The following is a 20,240-nucleotide window of genomic DNA, read 5'->3' on the forward strand; positions in this document are numbered from 1 at the left end:
GCCGCGCACTCGTGCATTTTTGGAGAGAATAGTGGTGAGGATGCAACCAGAGAGGTTCTGAGCTACCTGCAGATATCTGCTATGCCTATTCCCCTTTCTGTGTCATAGAGTAATGACATTAAACGGGCCATTCACCCTGTCGTGTCTATGCTGACCACTGTATGAGTCTCATTTGCTCTGTAGTTTGCTTATCTAGATGCTGTCTATCTCCACCACTTCCTCAGGCAGCACCTTCCAGATTCCAAGAACCGTGTGGAAAATATTCCTGGACTGACCTGCCTCTCACCTTAAACTAATTCTCTCTTGTCTTAGAAGTTTCTTACTCTCTATCCTGTATAATCCCTCATAATTTCGTATATCACATCATCCCTCAGCCTCCTCTCCAGGAAAAGCAAACCAACATAGTCCACCACTGCGCTATGTCACTGGATCTCACGCTCTGTGCTCTGTCTCTCCCTGACACTTCTTTCCATTGCTGCCAACAGGAAGGTGGTACAGGAGCCTCAGGACTCACACCATCAGGTTCAGGAACAGTTACTACTCCTCATCCATCAGGCTCTTGAACCGAAATGAGAATCAGATTATTATCACCGGCATAGGTTGTGAAATTTGTTAACTTTGCGGCAGCACTACAATGCAACACACAATAATATAGAAATAAATAAATAAATAAATCGATTGCCATACCAGATGGCGATGCAGCCTGACAGAATGCTCTCCATAGCACATCTGTAGAAGTTTTCGAATGTTTTAGTTGACAAACCAATCTCGTCAAACTCCTAATGAAGTATAGCTGTTGTCTTGTCTTCTTTATAACTGCATCGATATGTTGGGACCAGGTTAGATCAGAGATATTGACACCCAGGAACTTGAAGCTGCTCACTCTCCCCACTTCTGATCCCTCTATGACGATTGGTATGTGTTCCCTCATCCTACCCTTCCTGAAGTCCACAATCAGCTCTTTCGTCTTACTGACGTTGTGTGTAATGTTAACTTCAGAAGTTATCCAGAGGAGATAACTGCACTCAACTTCACTTGCCTCATCACTGAACTGTTCCCAATGGACCCACTTCCAGGGTCTATTCTAATTTTCTTGATATTCATTGCTTATTTATTATTATTATTTTCTTCCTTTTTATATTTGCACAGCTTGTAGGTTTTTCTTGCACATTGTTTGTTGTCCGTACTGTAGGTGCATTCTTTCATTGATTCTATTTGGACTTACTGTGATTGCCTGCAAGAAAATGAATCTCAGAGTAATATATGGAGACATATACTGTATGTACTTTGATAATTACTTTGAACTGTAGACACTATCCTGTTCAATGTGCTGTTGCCTTGCAAGCTGACTATTGGCAACTACAACAATAGTTTATTTTGTATGTAGTTACAGTAATAAACAGTCCAAAAGTTTCAAAGGGAAATGAATTCCACAGCTTGAAGCTTTAACAGCTGGGATAATCCAATGTCAGTCTACTTCTGAGAAATAGATGCGTGTGGGTAAAGTACTTATATTTTGCCTTTACTTTATATTTTTACTTTAATGTTTGGACTCAAAGCTGAGCATGGAGTTTAAGCTAATGCGTTTGAGGTTTGCTTCCCACAGTTTTGCACTGTTGCAGTCTGGGTGATTTTAGCTGAATGTTGTTTCCTCACTTGGGCTCTGCGTTTAATTTTAACATCATATTTCTGATTGGCAGATACCAGTGTGTTTTTGATGTACAGTGAGAGAGCAAGAAGTTGCCTGGAGAACCGAGGATCCAGTGTAGGGCTGACCCTGGCCTGCAACGAGAGCTCCAGAAGCCAGCAGTGGAAGTGGGTGTCCAGGCTGCGCCTCTTCAACTTGGAATCCGGGCGGTGTCTGAGCATTCAGAGGAAGAACGGAACTGCGCCTATCCTGGGGATGACGGAGTGTGACCTGGAGTCTGCCCAGATGCGATGGCATTGTGACAGTCTAGGCAATCAGCTCAACAGCATCCTGAATCTGCAGCCTGAAGCCGCTGCCACAGGCTCTGATGCCCTGTGGAGGGTATACAATACTGATGAGGACCTGTGCTCTCGACCATATCATGGTAAGGTCTAAAATCCTCCTTAGTGCAACACTAGTGATTTAGTGTCTGGATTTGAATTCTGACTTTGAGACAATTTGTTAATCCATCTCCCTTACACTGACAAGATTTGTCGGTCTTCTAGTTTCCCTTTCCCTGGATGATAATGGGATCCCTGATGAGAGGGTGAATTTACTGGGCATGAAGGCCATGGAATGAAAGGGACTGCGCTAGCTAGAATGGAAAATTGGCTAAGCTGATTGATGAAGGGCTGTTTTTCAAAGTGGAAGGCAGTCTTTCCCCACTATTTTCCTTAAAAGAAGAAATTTGGACTTGGGCAAAGAGAGCACTGTTTCTAAACTTGCACAATAAGCAGATCTTGGGGCCATAATTAACAGCGAGGAACATAAGAACATAAGAGATAGGAGCAGGAGTAGGCCAATCGGCCCCTCAAGCCTGCTCCGCCATTCAACAAGATCATGGCTGATCCAATCTTAACTCTAGTTATCACCGAATCCCACAAGGCAACAGTGCCAACCAACAGGGCACCATGCCGCCCATTTTATTTTATTATTTGTCCCGCCCAAACCCATGTGATCACCCAGGGAAAAAAAAAACAATTTGCCAATTGAGGAGAAAAAATCTGGAAAATTCCTCTTCGGCCCATCCAAGCTATCGAAAACTGGCCCAGGAGATCACATGGCTGATCTAAACCTAGCCTCATGTCCACTTACCTGCTCGCTCACCGTATCCCCTAATGCCATTTTTATCCAGGAAAATGTCTATCTCTGTTTTGAATTTATTGAGTGTAGTAGCTTCCACAGCTCTAGGAAGAAAGTAATGAACTTCATATAGATGTAAGAAGGTTTGTAGAATGAGCAGATAGGTGGCAGATGAAATTTAATACTGAGCAATTTGGCAAGAAGAGAGAAAAGTGGCAATAAAAAATAGAAGGCAAAATTCCAGACTCAAATCGGAAATGGATGTAGGTACCCAGTATGTTGCAAGTAACAGAGGAAATTGAGAAGTGGTTAAAATGCAAACAGGTCCCTGGGCTTTATTTATACAAACGGCACAGAGGGTAAAAGTGAAGAAATCCTGATGAATCTTTATTAAAAAAACATTGTCCTGGTCACACCTGCAGTACTGTGTTCAGTTCTGGCTGCCGCATTTTAGGAAAGATAAGAGGGCTTCAGAAAGGGTGCAGAAGAGATTTACCAAAGTGATTCTGGAGATGAGGAGCTTTAGTTATGCAGATAGACTAAGAAATTGTTCTTGCAATAGAAGAGATTTTAAGATCTCATTGATGTATTTGAAATCAAACAAGGTAGAGGGGAAAAAACTAGATAGAGGAAACTGTTCCCATCGTCAGAAAGGTCAGAAACTGGGAAGGACAGAGTGGGGTAATTGACAATAGAACTAATATTGAGGAAAACACTTTTTGATAGTGAGAGATTAGATGGTGGAGGAGGCAGTATCAACTATAGCATTCAACAGAAAGTGAAATAAATACCTGAAAGGAAAGGATGATGGAAGAGGATAGGAGAGTTGGATTGCTATTGTATAGAGCTGGTATGAAGTTGATGGGCCAAGTGGTCTGTTTGCTGTAGCTATTGTGTGCTTCTATGAACCTTGAAGTGCTTGAGTGCAGAAACCATTTCTAATGGCTAAGCTTTAGTTTTTCAATAAGAAGGTTATTAGAAGATCAAAAACGAGAAAACCTGCAGATGCTGGAAATCCAAGCAACACACACAAAATGCTGGAGGAACCCAGCAGGCCAGGCAGCATCTGTGGAAAAGAGTACAGTCGACTTTTCAGGCTAAAACCCTTCGGCAGTCCTGCCAGGCCTGCTGAGTTCCTCAGGTATTTTGTATGTGTTGCATTAAAAGATCAACACCTTGCAGGTGAAATGTTCAGGACACATTATTTTTGAATGAATTCCTTCTATTTATCTGACTTTCAGGAATTTAGAATGATGTAAATTTTATTTCATGATCTTCTTCTAAGCATTAGCTTGTAGAGGGACTGTGAAAAGCATTTCCACCAAATGCTACCTAATTATTAACCTAATTAATGTCTCCAGCCTGAATATTTTTAAGAGTTTTGTTTTAAATTTAATATATTGACCTCTTGAGCTGATCATAAGAAGGATGGGAACAATTATAAAGATGAGGAAACTTGAAAATAATATGTTTTATGTGTGTGAATATATAACCAGATAGGCAAATGATTGTACAAGTGCATATAGAAATGTCGAGAGTGTTTTCTCATTTTATGAGGGAAGAGGTTCAGGAGCCTGAAGACCCACACTCAACATTTTAGGAACAACTTCTTCCCCTCCACAATCAACTCTCTTAACGGTCCATGAACACCATCTTGTTATTCCAATTTTGTACTATTTATTTATTTGAGTAGTTGTTTTTATGTCTCACAATGTACTGCTGCTACAAAGAAACAAAATTCATGACATATCCCAGTGATAATAAACCTGATTCTGAAGAAAATGTTGGTCCCTTAGAGGGTGAGCTAGGGGAAGAGAAACAGCAGCAATTCGAGGTAATTACTTTGTATCAGCATTTAGTAGAAGGTACTGAAAATATCACAATAACAGTGATCAAGTGCAGTAGGGAGAGGGGAAGTTAAAACTTAAAAAGGAGCATTCATGAGCTTTAGGCATTTTCCGGCAGCACAGATTTGTTAGCAAGGGAAAACAAAATAAGGTAGGGACACGTGGAGCATCCATTGTTAGAGTGGAAAGGCTTGTGTGAGATAAGTTTCTGGTAAGTTTCTTTTTCTGCATTTTTCATCAGTTAGTGTGGTGAGAATGGCTCCTGGGGCTGTCTTGTGTTCTTTGTGTGAGATGTGGTAATCCTGGGAGTGCACCAGGTGCACTGAGCTGCAGCATCTCAGAGAACGCGTTAAGGAACTGGAGTTGCAGCTCAATGACCTTCAGCTCATATGGGAAACTGAGGAGATGAAAGATAGGAGCCACAGCGAGGTAGTCATCCCTAGGTTGCAGAAGGCAGGTACTTGGGTGTCTGTCAGGAGAAGGAAAGGAAATGGGCAGCCAATGCAGACCAACCCTGTAGCCGTTCCCTTCAATACTAAGTATGTTGTTTTGAATACTGTTGAGGGGAGCGGCAGTGACCGGGTCTCTAGCACTGAGGCCCAGAAAGGAAGGAGGAAGTGGGGAAGAATAGGAGTGCAGTAGTGATAGGAGATTCCATTGTTAGAGGAGCAATCATGAGATTCTGTGGACATGTAAGGGACACCCAGATGGTATGTTGTTTCCTAGGTGCTAGGGTCAAGGTAATCTTAGATTGGGTCTACAGCATTCTAAAGGTGGAGGGTAAGCAGCGAGCTGCCTTGGTACATATTGGCATCGATGACAAAGGTAAGAAAAAAGAGGATGTCTTGAAGAGAGAATTTAGGGAGTTGGGAAGCTGAGAAGCAAGACCTCCAGGTTAGTAATCTCTGGACTGCTGCCTCTGCCATGCGACAGCCTCATGTGCGGCACCTTGTCCAAGGCCTTCTGAAAATCCAAGTACACAGCATCCACTGATTCTCCTTCGTCTATCCTGCCTCTTATTTCTTCAAAGAGTTCCAAAAGATTTGTCTGGCAAGATTTTCCCTCAAGGAAACCACACGGACTTTGGCCTATTTATCATGTGCCTCTCAGTACCCTGAACATCCTTAACATCCAACTCTAATATCTTCCCAACCACTGAGGTCAAGCCAACTGGCCTATGATTTCCTTTCTTCTGCCTCCTTCCCTTCTTAAAGAGTGGAATAATGTTTGCAACTTTCCAGTTTTCCAGAACCATGCCAGAATCTAGTGATTCTTGAAAGATCATTACCAATGCCTCCACAATCTTCCCAGCCACCTCTTTCAAAACCCTGGGGTGTAGTCCATCAGGTCCAGGTGACTTATCCACCTTCAGACCTTTCAGCTTCCTCAGCACCTTCTCCCTAGGAATGGCATCTGCACTCACTTCTGCCCCCTGACACTCTCAATTATCCAGCATACTGTTAGTGTCTTCCACAGTGAAGACTGATGTAAAATACATATTTAGTTTGTCCACCATTTCCTTGTCCAGCATCATTTTCCCCCAGTCCAATATTTACCCTGGCCTTTCTTGTACTCTTCTATATACCTGAAAAAACTTATGCTATTCTCTTTGATATTACTGGCTCGCCTACCTGTATGTTTAATCTTTTCCCTCTTTATGGCTTTTTCAGTTGCCTTCTCTTGGTTTTAAAAAGCTCCTCACTATTTCTTGCTTTACTACATGCCCTCTCTTTTGCTTTTATGTTGGTTTTGACTTCCTTTGTCAGCCACAGTTGCATCTTTCTGCAAATAGAGTACTTCTTCTTTGGGATCCATCTATCTCGCATCTTCCAAAGTACTCCCAGATACTCCAGCAATTGCTACTCTGCTGTCATCCCTGCTAGTGTCCCCTTTCAATCAACTTTGGCCAGCTCTTCTCTAATGCCTCTGTAATTTCCTGTACTCCACTGTAATACTGATGCAACACACACAAAATGCTGGAGGAATTCAGCAGGTCCGACAGCATCTATGGAAAAAAAGTATAGTCGATGTTTCGGGCTGAGACCCTTCAGCAGGGCTCGATTGATGCTGCCTGGCCTGCTGAGTTCCTCCAGCATTTTGTGCGTGTTGCTTAGATTTCCAGCATCTGCAGATTTTCTCTTGTTTATAATACTGATGCATCTGACTTTAGCTTCTCCCTCTCAAGTTGCAGGGTGAAGCATATGCTATGATAGCTACCTCCTCAGGGTTTCTTTACCTTGAGGTCTTTAATCAAATCCAGTTTGTTACACAACACCCAGTCTAGTGGACTCAACCACAAACTGCTCTAAAAAGCCATCTTGTAGCCATTCTACAAATACCCTCTCTTGGGATCCAGCACCGACCTGATTTTACCAATCTATTTGCATATTTAAATCTCCTATGACTCTCGTAACATTGCCCTTATGCCAGGTGGTTTCTATCTCCCATTGTAATTTGGAGCTCACATCCTGGCTTTTGTTTGAGGGCTATATGTAACTCTCATCAGGATCATTTTACCCTTTACCTTAACTCTACCCACAAGGATTCTACATCTTCCAATCCTATGTCATCTTTTTCTAATGATTTAATTTCATTTTTTACCAACAGAGCCATGCCACCCCCTCTGCCTACTTGCCTGTCTTTTCGATACAAGGTGTATCCTTGAATGTTGAGCTCCCAACTATGATCTTCTTTCAGCCACGACTCAGTGATGCCCACAACTTCATACCTGCCGATCTCTAACTGCGCTACAAGATCATCTACCTTATCCATACACTACATGCATTTAAATATAACACCTTCAGTCCTGTATTCATCACCCCTTTCGATTTTGCCCAGTCATCTGCTTGTCCTTCCTCACAGTCTCACTACACACTGCCTCTACTTCTATATCAACTGCCCTAATCTCACCCCTATCACTCTGGTTCCCAACATTCTGCCAAATTAGTTTAAACGCCTCTCCCCAAAAAGCTCTAGCAAACCTGCCCACAGTGATAATAGTTCCCCCTTGATTTCAGGTGCAACCTGTCCCTTTTGTACAGGTCAGACCTTCCCCTGAAGAGATCCCAATGATCCAGAAATCTGAAATTCTGCCCCCTGCAACAGTTCTTTAGCCCTGCATTCATCTGCCAAACCATCCTGTTCCTACCCTCAAGATAAGAGCCCATGGTATTACAGTTAAGATACTCATGTGGATAGAGCATTGGCTGATTGGCAGGAGGTGAATAATGGGAATAAAGGGAGCCTTTTCTGGTTGGCTGCTGGCAACTAGTGGTTTTCCACAGGGTTTGGTGTTGGGACCAATACTTTTTACGTCAACAATTTGGTTGATGGAATTGATGGCTTTGTTGCAAAGTTTACAGACAATACAAATATAGGTAGAGGGGCAGGTAGTTTTCCGGAAGTGGAGAGACTATAGAAGGGCTTAGACAGATTTGGAGAAACGGCAAAAAAGTGGAAAATGGAATTCTGTGTTGAGAGGTGTCTGGTCACCCACTTTAGTAGAAGAAATAAAGGCATAGACTATATTGAAAACAGGCAGAAAATTCAAAAATCTGAGGTGAAAAGGGACTTGGGAGTCCTTGTGCAGGATTCCCTAATGGTTAACTTGCAGGTTGAGTCAATGGTGTGGAAGGCAAATGCAATGTTAGCATTCATTTCAAGAGGACAAGAATATAAAAGCAAGGATGTAACATTGAGGCTTTGTAACACATTGTTGAGGCCTCACTTGGAGTATTGTGAGGAGTTTTGAGCACTTATCTAAGAAAGGAGAGGATCCAGAGAGTTTACAAGACTGTCCCAGGAATGAAGGGGTTAATGTATGGGGAACCTTTGTTTCATCTATGCCTGTATCACTGGAGTTTGGAACAATAAGAAGGGAACTCATTGAAACCTATCAAATACTGAAAGGCCTAGATAGAGTGGATGTGGAGAAGATTTTTCCTATAGTGGGGGAGCCTATGACTAGAGGCCACAACCTCATAACAGAGGAGCATCCCTTTAGAACAGAGATGAGGAGGAATTTCTTTAGCCAGAGGGTGGTGAATCTGTGGATTCATTACCACAGGTGGCTTTGGAGGCCAAGTCATTGGGTGTATTTCAGGCAGAGGTTGATCATTTCTTGATTATTCAGGGCCTGAAAGGTTTTGAGGAGAAGATGGGTGAATGGAGTTGATAGGGAAAATGGATTAGTCATGATGGAATGACATAGCAGACTTCGTGCGCTGAATGGCCCAATTCTGCTCCTACCTCTTATGGTAAAACAGTATCTATATTTGCAAACTAATGGCACTATAGGCCTGGGCCTCTTGGCTCTGGATTCCTACTTGATAACCGCACACAGTAAAAACATACAGTCTGGGTTTAATATTATTTGCACTGACAGGGGAATGGCTAACTAGTGGAAAATAGAGTTGGGATAAATCAGTCATTTTTGCAATGGCAATTTCTAACTATTGTGGTACCACAGGGATCAATGCTGGGGTCTTAACTATTTATTATCTATATTAATAACTTGGATGTAAAGATCCAAGATTTGCTGGTGATACAAAGGTAGGTAGGTTAGCAAGTTATGAGGAGGACACAAAGAGCTTCCAAAGTGATATAGTTAGATTAAGTGAATTTACAAGAAATTAGCAGATGGAGTTTAATATGGGGAAATTATATGGTTGATCACTTTAGGTGGCAGAATTGACACTAGAAGATATTGTGATACAACTGATCTGTGGTGGGGGGGGGAATCCTGTTGCATGAAGCACAAGTGGTTAGGGTGCAAGTACATCAAGTAATTAGGAAGCCTCATGGAATGAGCTAGGGGTATGAGAGAGGTTTAGATGTAACTTTGCAGGGCATTGGTGAGACTGCATATAGAATTCCAGCTATAGTTTTGATTTCCATATTTGAAGATATGTTGCATTGGAGACCATGTAGATAAGTTCACTCGGCTGATTCCTGGAATGAAGGGTTTGACACATGAAGAAAGACTGAGTGGCTTGGGCCAATACTCATTGGAGTGTATGAATGAGAGGTGATTTTATCAAAACAGATCAGATTCTGAGGAAGAGGAACAGTATGGATACTAAGATGATGTTTTCATGAGAGGGTAAAGTTTTGAGATGAAAGTCTGTCTATGTAAACAAGAGATGAGGAAACAAGAAAGAATGGGAAATAATTACAGTGTCCAAATGTGTAAAGCTGATAGAGACCTATCCACACAGACTCAAGGCTGTAATTGCTGTCAAAGGTGCATCTACTAAATATTGAATTGAAGGGGGTGAGTAATTATGCAATCAATTATTTTGTGTTTCAAGGATTCAAGGTCTGACCCTTGATGGGGGTGATTGTATGATTGCAGAGCAGCAGTGATAAGAGGGGATGGGTGAATGGTGTGGGTGCAGTGTGAGGTGGGTCAGAAAGATGACAGGCAAGTTGGGAGCTTGCCTTTCAAGGATCCCAATGTATCGGTGCATGGAACAATGATGGTCTACTCTTGGACAGTGTAGTCCAAATTCCCCAGCAGGTTGCTAAAGGAGGGTTGCATGGGAATGGTATAGAAATAGTTTTGGAAATGAAAAGGTGAATCATGTCAGATGAATTCTGGAGTGAAGTAGTTACATTTTGATCTGGGGAAAATATCCATTTTCAAACGATTATCTTATGCAATTCAATGTTTGCGACAATGTGTCCGGCATCGTGGCTATGTGTATTGTGAAGTATTGGCAGCTTGTCTTAACCCAGTAAGTGAGTAAAATGTGCATATGCTTGAGTGTTAGTGGAAGTTGGTGGAAGTTATAGGAAGATATCCAGAAAATGAAAACCCACAGAAAACTCTGGCTATTCGAAAAATCGTTCGACGATTTTTTTGAAGTATCAGGGGAAAAACTGAACTTAACTGATTGAATGAAAATCAGAAGGTGTTTTCATCACTCAGCCAATCATGAACACTTTCCCAGAAATAAATAATTGGCTTTTAAACATGACAGGCATCGGCCAGTTGTACCACTGTTGGTGTGTATTTCATTTTCGATGCCCAAGAAATCTTTGAACAGATTGACAGATTGAATAATGATAGATTTTCCTGATAGTTCCTCAGCAAAGAAAAGACATCTCTGGAAAATCAGCCTTTCTTGGGCCGTGGTTACCACCAGAGGGTCACAAATGTCTCATTTATTCTTCTTGCTGTGTTTATAATCATACAGCAAACAGCTTTCCCAAAATAATGCTCAAGCCCTCATATTAACAAAAGAGTTAAAATATGAAAATTATACGGCTGTGATTTAATGAGCTGGGATGGATGATTTATATGTGGAGTGATGGAATCATGGAATGAAATAGCATCTTGTATAGTTTCCTGTGGACCTCACAAATTATTTCTGCAGTTAATTCACATAACAACTTAGTGTTTCAACTACGGTTGTATTATTTATCTTTGGCTGAACCAGTTATGCACAAGGTTGTATAAAATCATCATTATTACATAACAACATTGGCATATAAAAAAAGCTTTATTCACCCACTGGAGCGTGCATTGCGTTCATTAAGATCGTGCATGACCCACAGCACAGTTCTGCTGTCCTTTTGCCCCTCAGCTCTTTTGTAATTTAAATGGATTTCCCTTCCCACCTTGAATACAGCACCAATAAAAAGCATTCACAGAAGTCTTCTTCTGTGGGACATATCTATCCTGCGCCTTGTGAACTATTCCCAGAAACTTCAGCTCTCTCTGCTCTGCTGCCATCCCTGCTAGTATCCCCCTCCAATCCACCTGGGCAATCTCCTCTCTCATGCCTCTGTAATTCCCTTTATTCCACTGTGATACTGATACATCTGACTTGTGCTTCTCCCTCTCAGATTGCAGTATGAATTCAATCCTAAGGGTTCCTTTACATTAAGCTCCCTAATAAGATCTGGGTTATTATACACCACCCAATCTAAGATAGCCTTTCCTCGAGTGAGCTCAAGCACAACTTGCTCTAAAAAGCCATTTCATAGACATTCAACAAATTTCCTCTCTTGCAATCCGACACCAGTCTGATTTTCTCAATCCCCTTGCATATTGAAGTACTTATGGAATCAATTATTTTGTGTTTTACATTTGTAATTTCGATCACTTTGTAGAGATCTCTTTTCACTTTGACACAAAAGAGTCTTTTTCTGTTGATCAGTGTCAAAAAAGCCAAATTAAATCCTCTGTGATTCAATATTGTAAAACAATAGAACACAAAAACTTCTGGGGGGGGGGATTACTTTTTTAGGCACTATAATTCTCCCAATCCTCTTGTTTTCACAAATTCCAGAGTATCCCTCCCTGACCCTCTGAACTTCTCAAATAGCAGCACTTCCAACCCTCTGATTCTCCTGACTGCCTGGATTTTCCCTTCCAGCTCCTCTGATCCTTCTAACCATTGAGTCCCATGATCTCTCAATGTGAAGGTCAATCTCCTAACACCCTATTCACCTCACGGTTACGTCCTACAATATCCTCAACCTCCTTCCAATCCTAGTCCCTGCTCTCATTCTCCTCCACAGTTATTCTCCCTTCTCCCCTCAGCTCTCTGCTCCTAAATGTATCTTTAGGTGATCGTTGGAGTTGATGTATGTTCCACCTATAACAATAATAGAACACAGAAGTTTTGTTCAAACCCAACAGCAAGGAACACACAACATGTACCTCATTGGATGTACAGTGGATTCTGGTTAATTGGGACACATCAAGACCAATACATATTGGCGTAACTAAGCGACTGCCCCAATTTGCCAACGTTTCATGGAAATAGTTAAAAATAGAGAAACTAATGTTTAACTGAGTAACAAATTATGTTTTTAAATGAAGTACCGAAGAGATTGAAACACCGAAGAGATTGAAGAGAATGCTACTACAGTACTGTAAAAACAATGCCACGTCAGTTCCTAATAGTCATTGACAGAGGAATTAATCCAATGTACAGTGATGTGCTCTTTTGATTGACTGTAAATGAACAAAATTAGCACAGATACCTAGTGCAGATAATGAACTGCCTTCATTGAAATGAATTGACTTTATTTCTTACATCCTTCCCATACACAAGGAGTAAAAATCTTTACGTTACGTCTCCATCTAAATGTGCAATGTGCAATCATAGCAATTTATAATAAATAGTACAGTCAATGTAACATAGATACACTCAAATCAGCTTGAGTTAATCAGTCTGATGGCCTGGTGGAAGAAGCTGTCCCGGAGCCTGTTGCTGGGTCAAGGCCAAGGTCTCTGAGCTTCTTGTCGAGTCTGGATGGAACTACGGTGTTGAATGCTGAGCTGTAGTCCAAGAACAGCATTCTCACATAAGCATCCTTCTTCTCCAGATGTGTAAGGACAGTATGTAGAGCTGTGGCTATTGCGTCGTCTGTCAATACAATGTTTTCAGCAATTGCATCTTCCAAAACTTAATTTTTATTGTAACATTCAAGATGGTTACGCGGGTTGACTCTATGGTTAAGAAGGCATACGGTGCATTGCCCTTCATCATTCGTGGGATTGAGTTTAAGAGCCGAGAGGTAATGTTGCAGCTATATAGGACCCTGGTCAGACCCCACTTGGAGTACTGTGCTCAATTCTGGTTGCCTCACTATAGGAAGGATGTGGAAACCATAGAAAGGGTGCAAAGGAGATTTACAAGGATGTTGCCTAGTTTGGGGAGCATGCCTTATGAGAATAGATAGAGTGAACTCGGCCTTTTCTCCTTGGAGCGACGGAGGATGAGAGGTGACCTGATAGAGGTGTTGTATCCAGAGATATCGGCCACGTGACAGATGCACTGCCAGCTGGCTGGTCGGAGGACACACCACATGCCAATCAACATTTGCTCCCTCCCAACTAATCAATGCACAGCTAAATTATTGGTCACCTTAATTGAATTATCGCGCCCAGCCCCATGCTATAAAAGGTGAGACTTGTCCCTGGATCGACCTCTCTTACAGACCACCTCATTGAAGGTAAGTGCATTGATTTATGTTTGGGCAAGTCTATCGTTTGTCCTGGTAAGGGAGCCGCAGCTATTCAAGGTCAAGGGGGATAGCCGCCATAGTGCTTTACCCTTGTTCTTTGTATGTGTAACTGTACCCTGTCCCCACACCGCTTCCTGTGTATTGTAGTTGCTTGTGTTGACCCGACTTCCCCTTTAGTAATAAATTCCTTATTATTAAAACTGTGTGTGTCCAGGCCTCTACTGTTGAGACTCAAAAGAACCAGTTATTTCCATCACAACATGTGTACAAGATAATGAGAGGCATTGATGGTATGGATAGTCAGGGGCTTTTTCCCAGGGCTGAAATGACTAGCATGAGAGGGCATAGTTGGAGGAACAACACCTTATATTCTGTTTGGGCAGCCTCCAAACTAATGACATGAACATCGATTTCTCAAACTTCTGTAACGCCCCCCCCCCCCCATTCACCATTCCCCATTCCCCCATCCCCTTTTCCCTCTCTCACCTTATCTCCTCACCTGCCCATCGCCTTCCTCTGGTGCTCCTCCTCCTTTACTTTCTTCCATAGCCTTCTGTCCTCTCCTATCAGATTCCCTTTTCTCCAGCCCTTTATCTCTTTCACCAATCAACTTCCCAGCACTTTACTTTGCTCCTCCCCCTCCTGGTTTTACCTATCACCTTGTGTTTCTCTCCGCCCTCCCTGCACCTTTTAAATCTACTCCTCAGTTTTTTCCAGATCTGCTGAAGGTTCTCGGCCCGAAATGTCGACCTTGCTCTTTTCCATGGGTGCTGCCTGGCCTGCTGAGTTCCTCCAGCATTTTGTGTGTGTTGCTTGGATTTCCAACATCTGCAGATTTTCTCTTGTTTGCTATTTAAAAACTGTTTGCTCAAAGCACGATGTAGTGTCTAATGGCCACACAATGTATACATGACTGGTTCTAGTTACAAAATGTTTAGCAACAGCCTCCTGCCCCAATTAAGTGGCAGAGAATCCAAAATAAATGAAAGGATTCCTGGCTATTTTCTCGATTTGTTTTTGTTCTATAAGAGTTATCTCCAAATTAGTGACTGTCCTGATTAACCAATGGTTCAATTAACTGGAAACCACAGTATATTTACATATATCACTGCATCCTGTGAACATGATGCCAAGTACACTAGACGGCTCTCCCTCTTTACAGAAAACACTTTAAGTACTACATAGTGTGGCAGGCAGTGAATACAGATTCAGCCTATTCACTAGTTTCCTTAGTTAGAACAACCTCCTCAATTGTCTCTGATGTTGTCCACAGCCAGAAGAACCGACTGACTTGACTCACTGCTGTTTTGTGCCTCATCACAGTTGTTCACTCCGTAAAGTGCAGACCCTGAGGAGAGCATTATGCAGTGATGTAGATTTTGTGCTCAAAGCTGTTTCCATCCCCTTATAGGAGAAGCTCCCCAATGATTGCCCTTCTGCCAGCGTGTGTAAATGTGTTGTGCAACAAGGTGCTCTAGCAACTTTTTATTTACCTGCACTTTCACTGTAGGTGTTAGACTTTATTCTGCATTATTATTGTTTTAACTTGTTCTACATTGTGTAATGATTTGATCTGTGTGAACAGTACGCAAGACAAACTTTCCACTCTATCTCAGTGCCAGTGACAATAATAAACTAATTCCAGTTTCAAAATCAATTCAAAATCGATGTGTTATTTTTCCTTTAGAGATCTACACCATCCAGGGGAACTCCCACGGGAAGCCCTGCACCATCCCATTTATATACGACAGCCATTGGTTCCATGACTGCACCGTCATTGGGCGGGAAGATGGCCACTTTTGGTGTGCAACGACGGTGGACTACGGGAAGGATGAAAGATGGGGATTCTGTCCCATCGCAAGTGAGTGAGCTTCACTGTGCAAGGAGGGGAACCTCTCCGTGCTCCGCCACACAGTCCAAGTCTCTGTCTTTCTTCCTTTCTCTGGTGAGAAGCTCTTTGAGAGAGTTCACTGCAGAGTTTCTAGTTAGACCATCTTTAGCTATTCCCTGACAGTTTGACACATCTCATAATGTGAAACTTTATTCAAACTCTTAGCAGTTTACCTGGAGCCATGCAGGTTTATGCCTCCAAAGAAATTTGAAGAGATTTATAGTTTGCTTTTCATATCATTTCTCTTAGGTACAAATGTGAATCTTATGGTACAACTGACTTATTTCAGAGATTGCATGCAAGGAAACTTCAAAATGCAAACTGTGTGCTAGAAATCTGTAGTGTCTGGGACATGAGCCAAGTAATGGCTTTATGGCTGGACACCCAAGTTTGCGAGAATCGTAGTCCGAACCATGCCAAAGGAAGATTTATGACTCTCTCATAGGTTGCAGAGCTGAGAGGGCAGCTCTGCCTCCAGGCAGCTGTGACGGTTCAAGCTGACCTTCTGCTGGAAAGTGTATGTGTTTATGTGTCTGTGGATGTTATGTGAGGGCAATGTTGGGTTTGGCCCAGAGGCTCACTGGCTGAGACTGATGTGCCAGGTTGGCACACAAAGAATGGCCAATTGTGTGAGGCGGGAGCTGGCACCACCGAGTGAGCACCCGAAGCCTGAGAGAGACAGTGAGGCGCGATTGGGAAAGGAGAATAAGCCTTTGTGCCCTCTTTTGCCCACGAGAGTTCTTACAGACTTCTGTGCAATATTTACATGTAACTTTGTCAGGTTTCAACCCACCATATCCAAGGGCTTGTATATTCCAGTGGGATCTGCACCTCCCAGCATTTCTACCATTAAATTGTGCATTGTATGAGACTCTTGACTAAGAGACTACCCTTCTCTGCCTGCAGGTGATGACTGTGAGACCTTCTGGGACAAGGACCCACTGACCAACAGCTGTTACCAGTTCAACTTCCAGTCAACACTGTCATGGAGCGAGGCTCGCACCAGCTGCCAGCAACAGAATTCCGATCTCCTCAGTATCACCGAACTCCATGAGCAGACCTACATCAATGGTACAGCCGTGACACCTGCACACTACTCCTCTGCCAGTTACAAGATTCTGGGTTCAAGTCCCTTCCCAGGGACTTAAACACATCATCTGGACTCTCAATGCAGCACAGAAGGCAGGAAAATAGGAGCAGGAATGAGCCACCAAGCCCTCAAGCCTGCCCTGCTATTTCATAAGATTATGGCTGATCTGTGCTGGCCTCAACTCCTCATGCCAATTCCCCGTAGAGGCCTTTCCTTGATCTTTCGCATATTTATCTATCTCTATCTTCAATAAATCTAATGATTTGGCCTCCACCATCCTTACAGACAGAGAATTCCAAAGTTTCACTAACCCCTGAGAGAATAACAAAATCTTGGCACCTCAGTTTTAGGTGACTGTCCCCAAATTTGCTAGTTATGCACCTTTGTCATCATGCAACCAAGAAAATACAGTAAAAATTAAGATCACTTACCCCTCTGACTTGTTCTGCCATTCATCAGATCATAGTTCTTCTGCTTGTAACTTCAAATGTACATTCCCTATCACCATCTGAAGCCTTTCATACCCTTGCTTGTCATGTTTCTTTGAATATCCATCTTACACACATTAAATCATATACATTTACAGATCTTTGAGAAGAATAGTTCCAAACATCCACAACCCTCAGGGAAAACATTTCATTTTTCTATCAGCTGGGTGGGCACTTACTGTTAAACAATGATGACTCGTTCTGTAGATTGGTAAATTGGTTTATTATAGTCACCTGTACTGAGGTACAGTGAAAAATGTTGTTTTGCACGCCATCCATACAGAACAGTTCGTCACATTGAGGTAGTACCAGGGGAAAGCAATAACAGAATGCAAAGTAAGTTACTATACTTTAATAATGTGCAAAAGTGCAGTGCAGGAATTCTTTGAATCATAGAATCTAGATTTAAAAGAGGTTGTTTGTTCATTATGTACTGTGTTGTTTGACATGGGTGGGCATTCGTGATCTTCCCATGACCATGATTGTTCTTGACAAATTTTTCTACAGAAGTAGTTTGCCATTGTCTTCTTCTGGGCTGTGTCTTTACAAGATGGGTGACACCAGCCATTATCAATACTCTTCAGAGATTGTCTGTCTGGTGTCAGTGATCACATAACCAGGACTTGTGATATGCACCAGCTGCTCGTACGACCATCCACCACCTGCTCCCATGGATTCACGTGATCCTGATCGAGGGGCCAAGCTGGTGCTACACCTTGCCCAAGGGTGACCTGCAGGCTAGCAGAGGGAAGGAGTGCCTTACACCTCCTTTGGTAGAGACCTATCTCCACTTCACCACCCCATTTTAAAGTGTAGGTGATGATATAGTGACTGGGTCTGCATGAGGGGAAAAATCCTCTCCACATCTACCCTTTCAAAACCCATTAGGGTCTTGTGCTTCAATGAAATCCCCTCTGCTCTGACTGAAACTTGTTCTTTTTAAGTGTACCTTAAACCAGGTTTCCTGTGGCCATTTCTGGTGCAGCAGTTGGGATGTTGCTGATTGTAGTGGAGTTCTCCCACTTCTGGTCAATGTCAATAAAACAGCTGTTCTAGTCATTGATATTGTGGAGTTTGCTGCTAGAATTCCTACACTGTCATCAACGATTATCCATCAGAGAAGTGGTTTGGGCTGTCTTAACATTGCAAGTTCTTTTGCCCCCCCCCCCCCAACCTTTTCTTTGTTCAGTGCATGGTGTGCGTGGTAGCTGCAGGCATGGTTAGAATTACAAATGGATTATATAGCACAGATGAAAGCAAGAATTTAAATTTGTATAGCAGCTGTCAGATGCAATGCAGCTTCAAAGCCAACAAGTTACTTTTGAAGCAAAGCCACTGGTGTTGATTCATTGATTGATTGAGTGACTGAGATCCTGTGAGGAGTCGGCCCTTCCAACTCTTTGAGCTGCACTGCCCAGCAATTCCCAGAGTTAATCCCAGACTATTCACGGGATAATTTACAATGACCAATTACCGTACCAACCAGAGTGTCTTGGGAAACCAGAGCACCAGAGAAAACTCTTGCGGTCACGGGGAGAACAGGCAGCGGCTGGAATTGAAGCCGTACTGTAAAGCACTGTGCTAACCACTACCTTGCCGCCCACGGTTTTGAAGAGATGCGAGGTAGCTAATCGCAGGTTTAAACTCTTCCTGTTCCCGCCATCCCACTGAAATAATCAAATAATCTTCGACCTCTGGACCAGGAGGCACCAAACTAAATGGCAGGAATGGCTTGGGATGTGAGGCTGTGGGGTGGGGTGGTGCAGGAGAGAGAGAGAGAGATAGGTTATGATGCTAGAACTTACATTTCTGGCAGTGCGGGTGTTGAAAAATTGCGACCAATTGGCTTAGAGAGGTCCAAGGTCATTTAGCTGCTGATACTGCTCCTCATTGAGGTCAGTCAATCCTCTTACTGCGATGTCCACACTGGTTTCCAATACATTATGTAAATTGGAGGAGCCAGCACAGGTTGCTTCTATTAGAGATATTGTGGTATCGTTTCCCACTGCTCTCGCTGTAGTATTTTTGTATGTTTTTTTAATGTTTTCTTTTCCACTCAGCTGGTCACGTGACCTGCCAGCTCTGGGATTTCAGTGAGGGAGGGGGAGGTTAGGATGGAGCCCAGGGGAATAACTTCCATTAATGTTTTGCATCAGCCTAAGTTGGAATGTTCCCATGTTGTGAGTCATTTCCTCTGGCAGAAGCCCGTGAGCAATGTATGGCTGAAGCTGCCGAGACAGCAAAGTTTTCACTCCAAATGCCTGCAGTTTGCTCTCTTGGTTCATTCTAATTTGCAAAAACTTGAATGATAGAGAAGTGGGGGTCCACAGACACGGCTGATAATAACATTTTAATATTGAGTAAAAGAGCGACTGATGTGCTTGTCCTTAAACTAAAATGCTGAGTTTTCAGTTCCCAACCCAAGAAATTCATAGCAGTTCAATATTCAAGACAAAGGTGTATAGATTTTCAGACATTAAGGCTACCAAGGGTTGTGGGGTTAGTGTGGGAAATAGGAGCTGTGTTACAGTTCAGTCATAATGTTGTTGAATGAAGGAGCCTGGTTGAATGGTTTGGACTTCTGATATCATTACATTCCTCTGTTTAATTTCAGAGTGGGCTTAATGATGTGATATTAGTGGGATCTCGTTTCCCACTTTTGATGTGGAGGCATGCAATATTTGCCAAGTTTTCCATCAGTGTCGAACTCTGTCCCTCTGACCCCAAAACCCCACCAACTCTGCAATCTTCTTTCAGCTGAGGCCACACAGTTTGCAGCAGGAATGACAAGGACTGTGTGTGGAAACTGTGGACAGTTAGTCTGACCACCAGTTCATATGAAATTGATGTGATTTGTAATTACAAATGTGATAAGGGGGCATTTTAAACATGATAGACAGTCAAGTTGGCTTTATGAAAGGAAAACCACATTTGATGAATCTACTGGAGTTTTATTGAGGATATATTTACCTACTGCCTGTTTAGGCACTGCCGCTTAAGGCAGCAGTGGAGGTTCTCCATCTCTGTCTGTCCATACAGTCGTACACAGATATAGAGTGATTCTTCATTGCTGTTTCTGTAAACACTTAATTTTACTAGTTAAGGTTGTTAGCCCTGAGCTGAACCCCTGAACCTGGAGGATCAGTGGACCACTCTTAGTCTGACCTCTACA

At 42.6% G+C, this 20,240-nt stretch overlaps 1 protein-coding gene across 4 annotated transcripts in view; it reads left to right on the forward strand.

The window, feature by feature from the left end:
- Positions 1-20,240, forward strand: part of mrc2 (mannose receptor, C type 2) — a 230,419-nt gene that overhangs the window by 65,823 nt on the left and 144,356 nt on the right. For all 4 annotated transcript variants that reach the window (XM_059955742.1, XM_059955739.1, XM_059955740.1 and 1 more), the window contains exons 2-4: positions 1,701-2,072; positions 15,287-15,460; positions 16,397-16,561. In XM_059955742.1, coding sequence (XP_059811725.1) covers positions 1,701-2,072; positions 15,287-15,460; positions 16,397-16,561 — 711 coding nt within the window. The remainder of the gene's footprint in view (positions 1-1,700; positions 2,073-15,286; positions 15,461-16,396; positions 16,562-20,240) is intronic.

This window comes from Hypanus sabinus, chromosome X1 (assembly GCF_030144855.1).
Source record: "Hypanus sabinus isolate sHypSab1 chromosome X1, sHypSab1.hap1, whole genome shotgun sequence".
In the NCBI taxonomy this organism is placed as follows: Eukaryota; Metazoa; Chordata; class Chondrichthyes; order Myliobatiformes; family Dasyatidae; genus Hypanus; species Hypanus sabinus.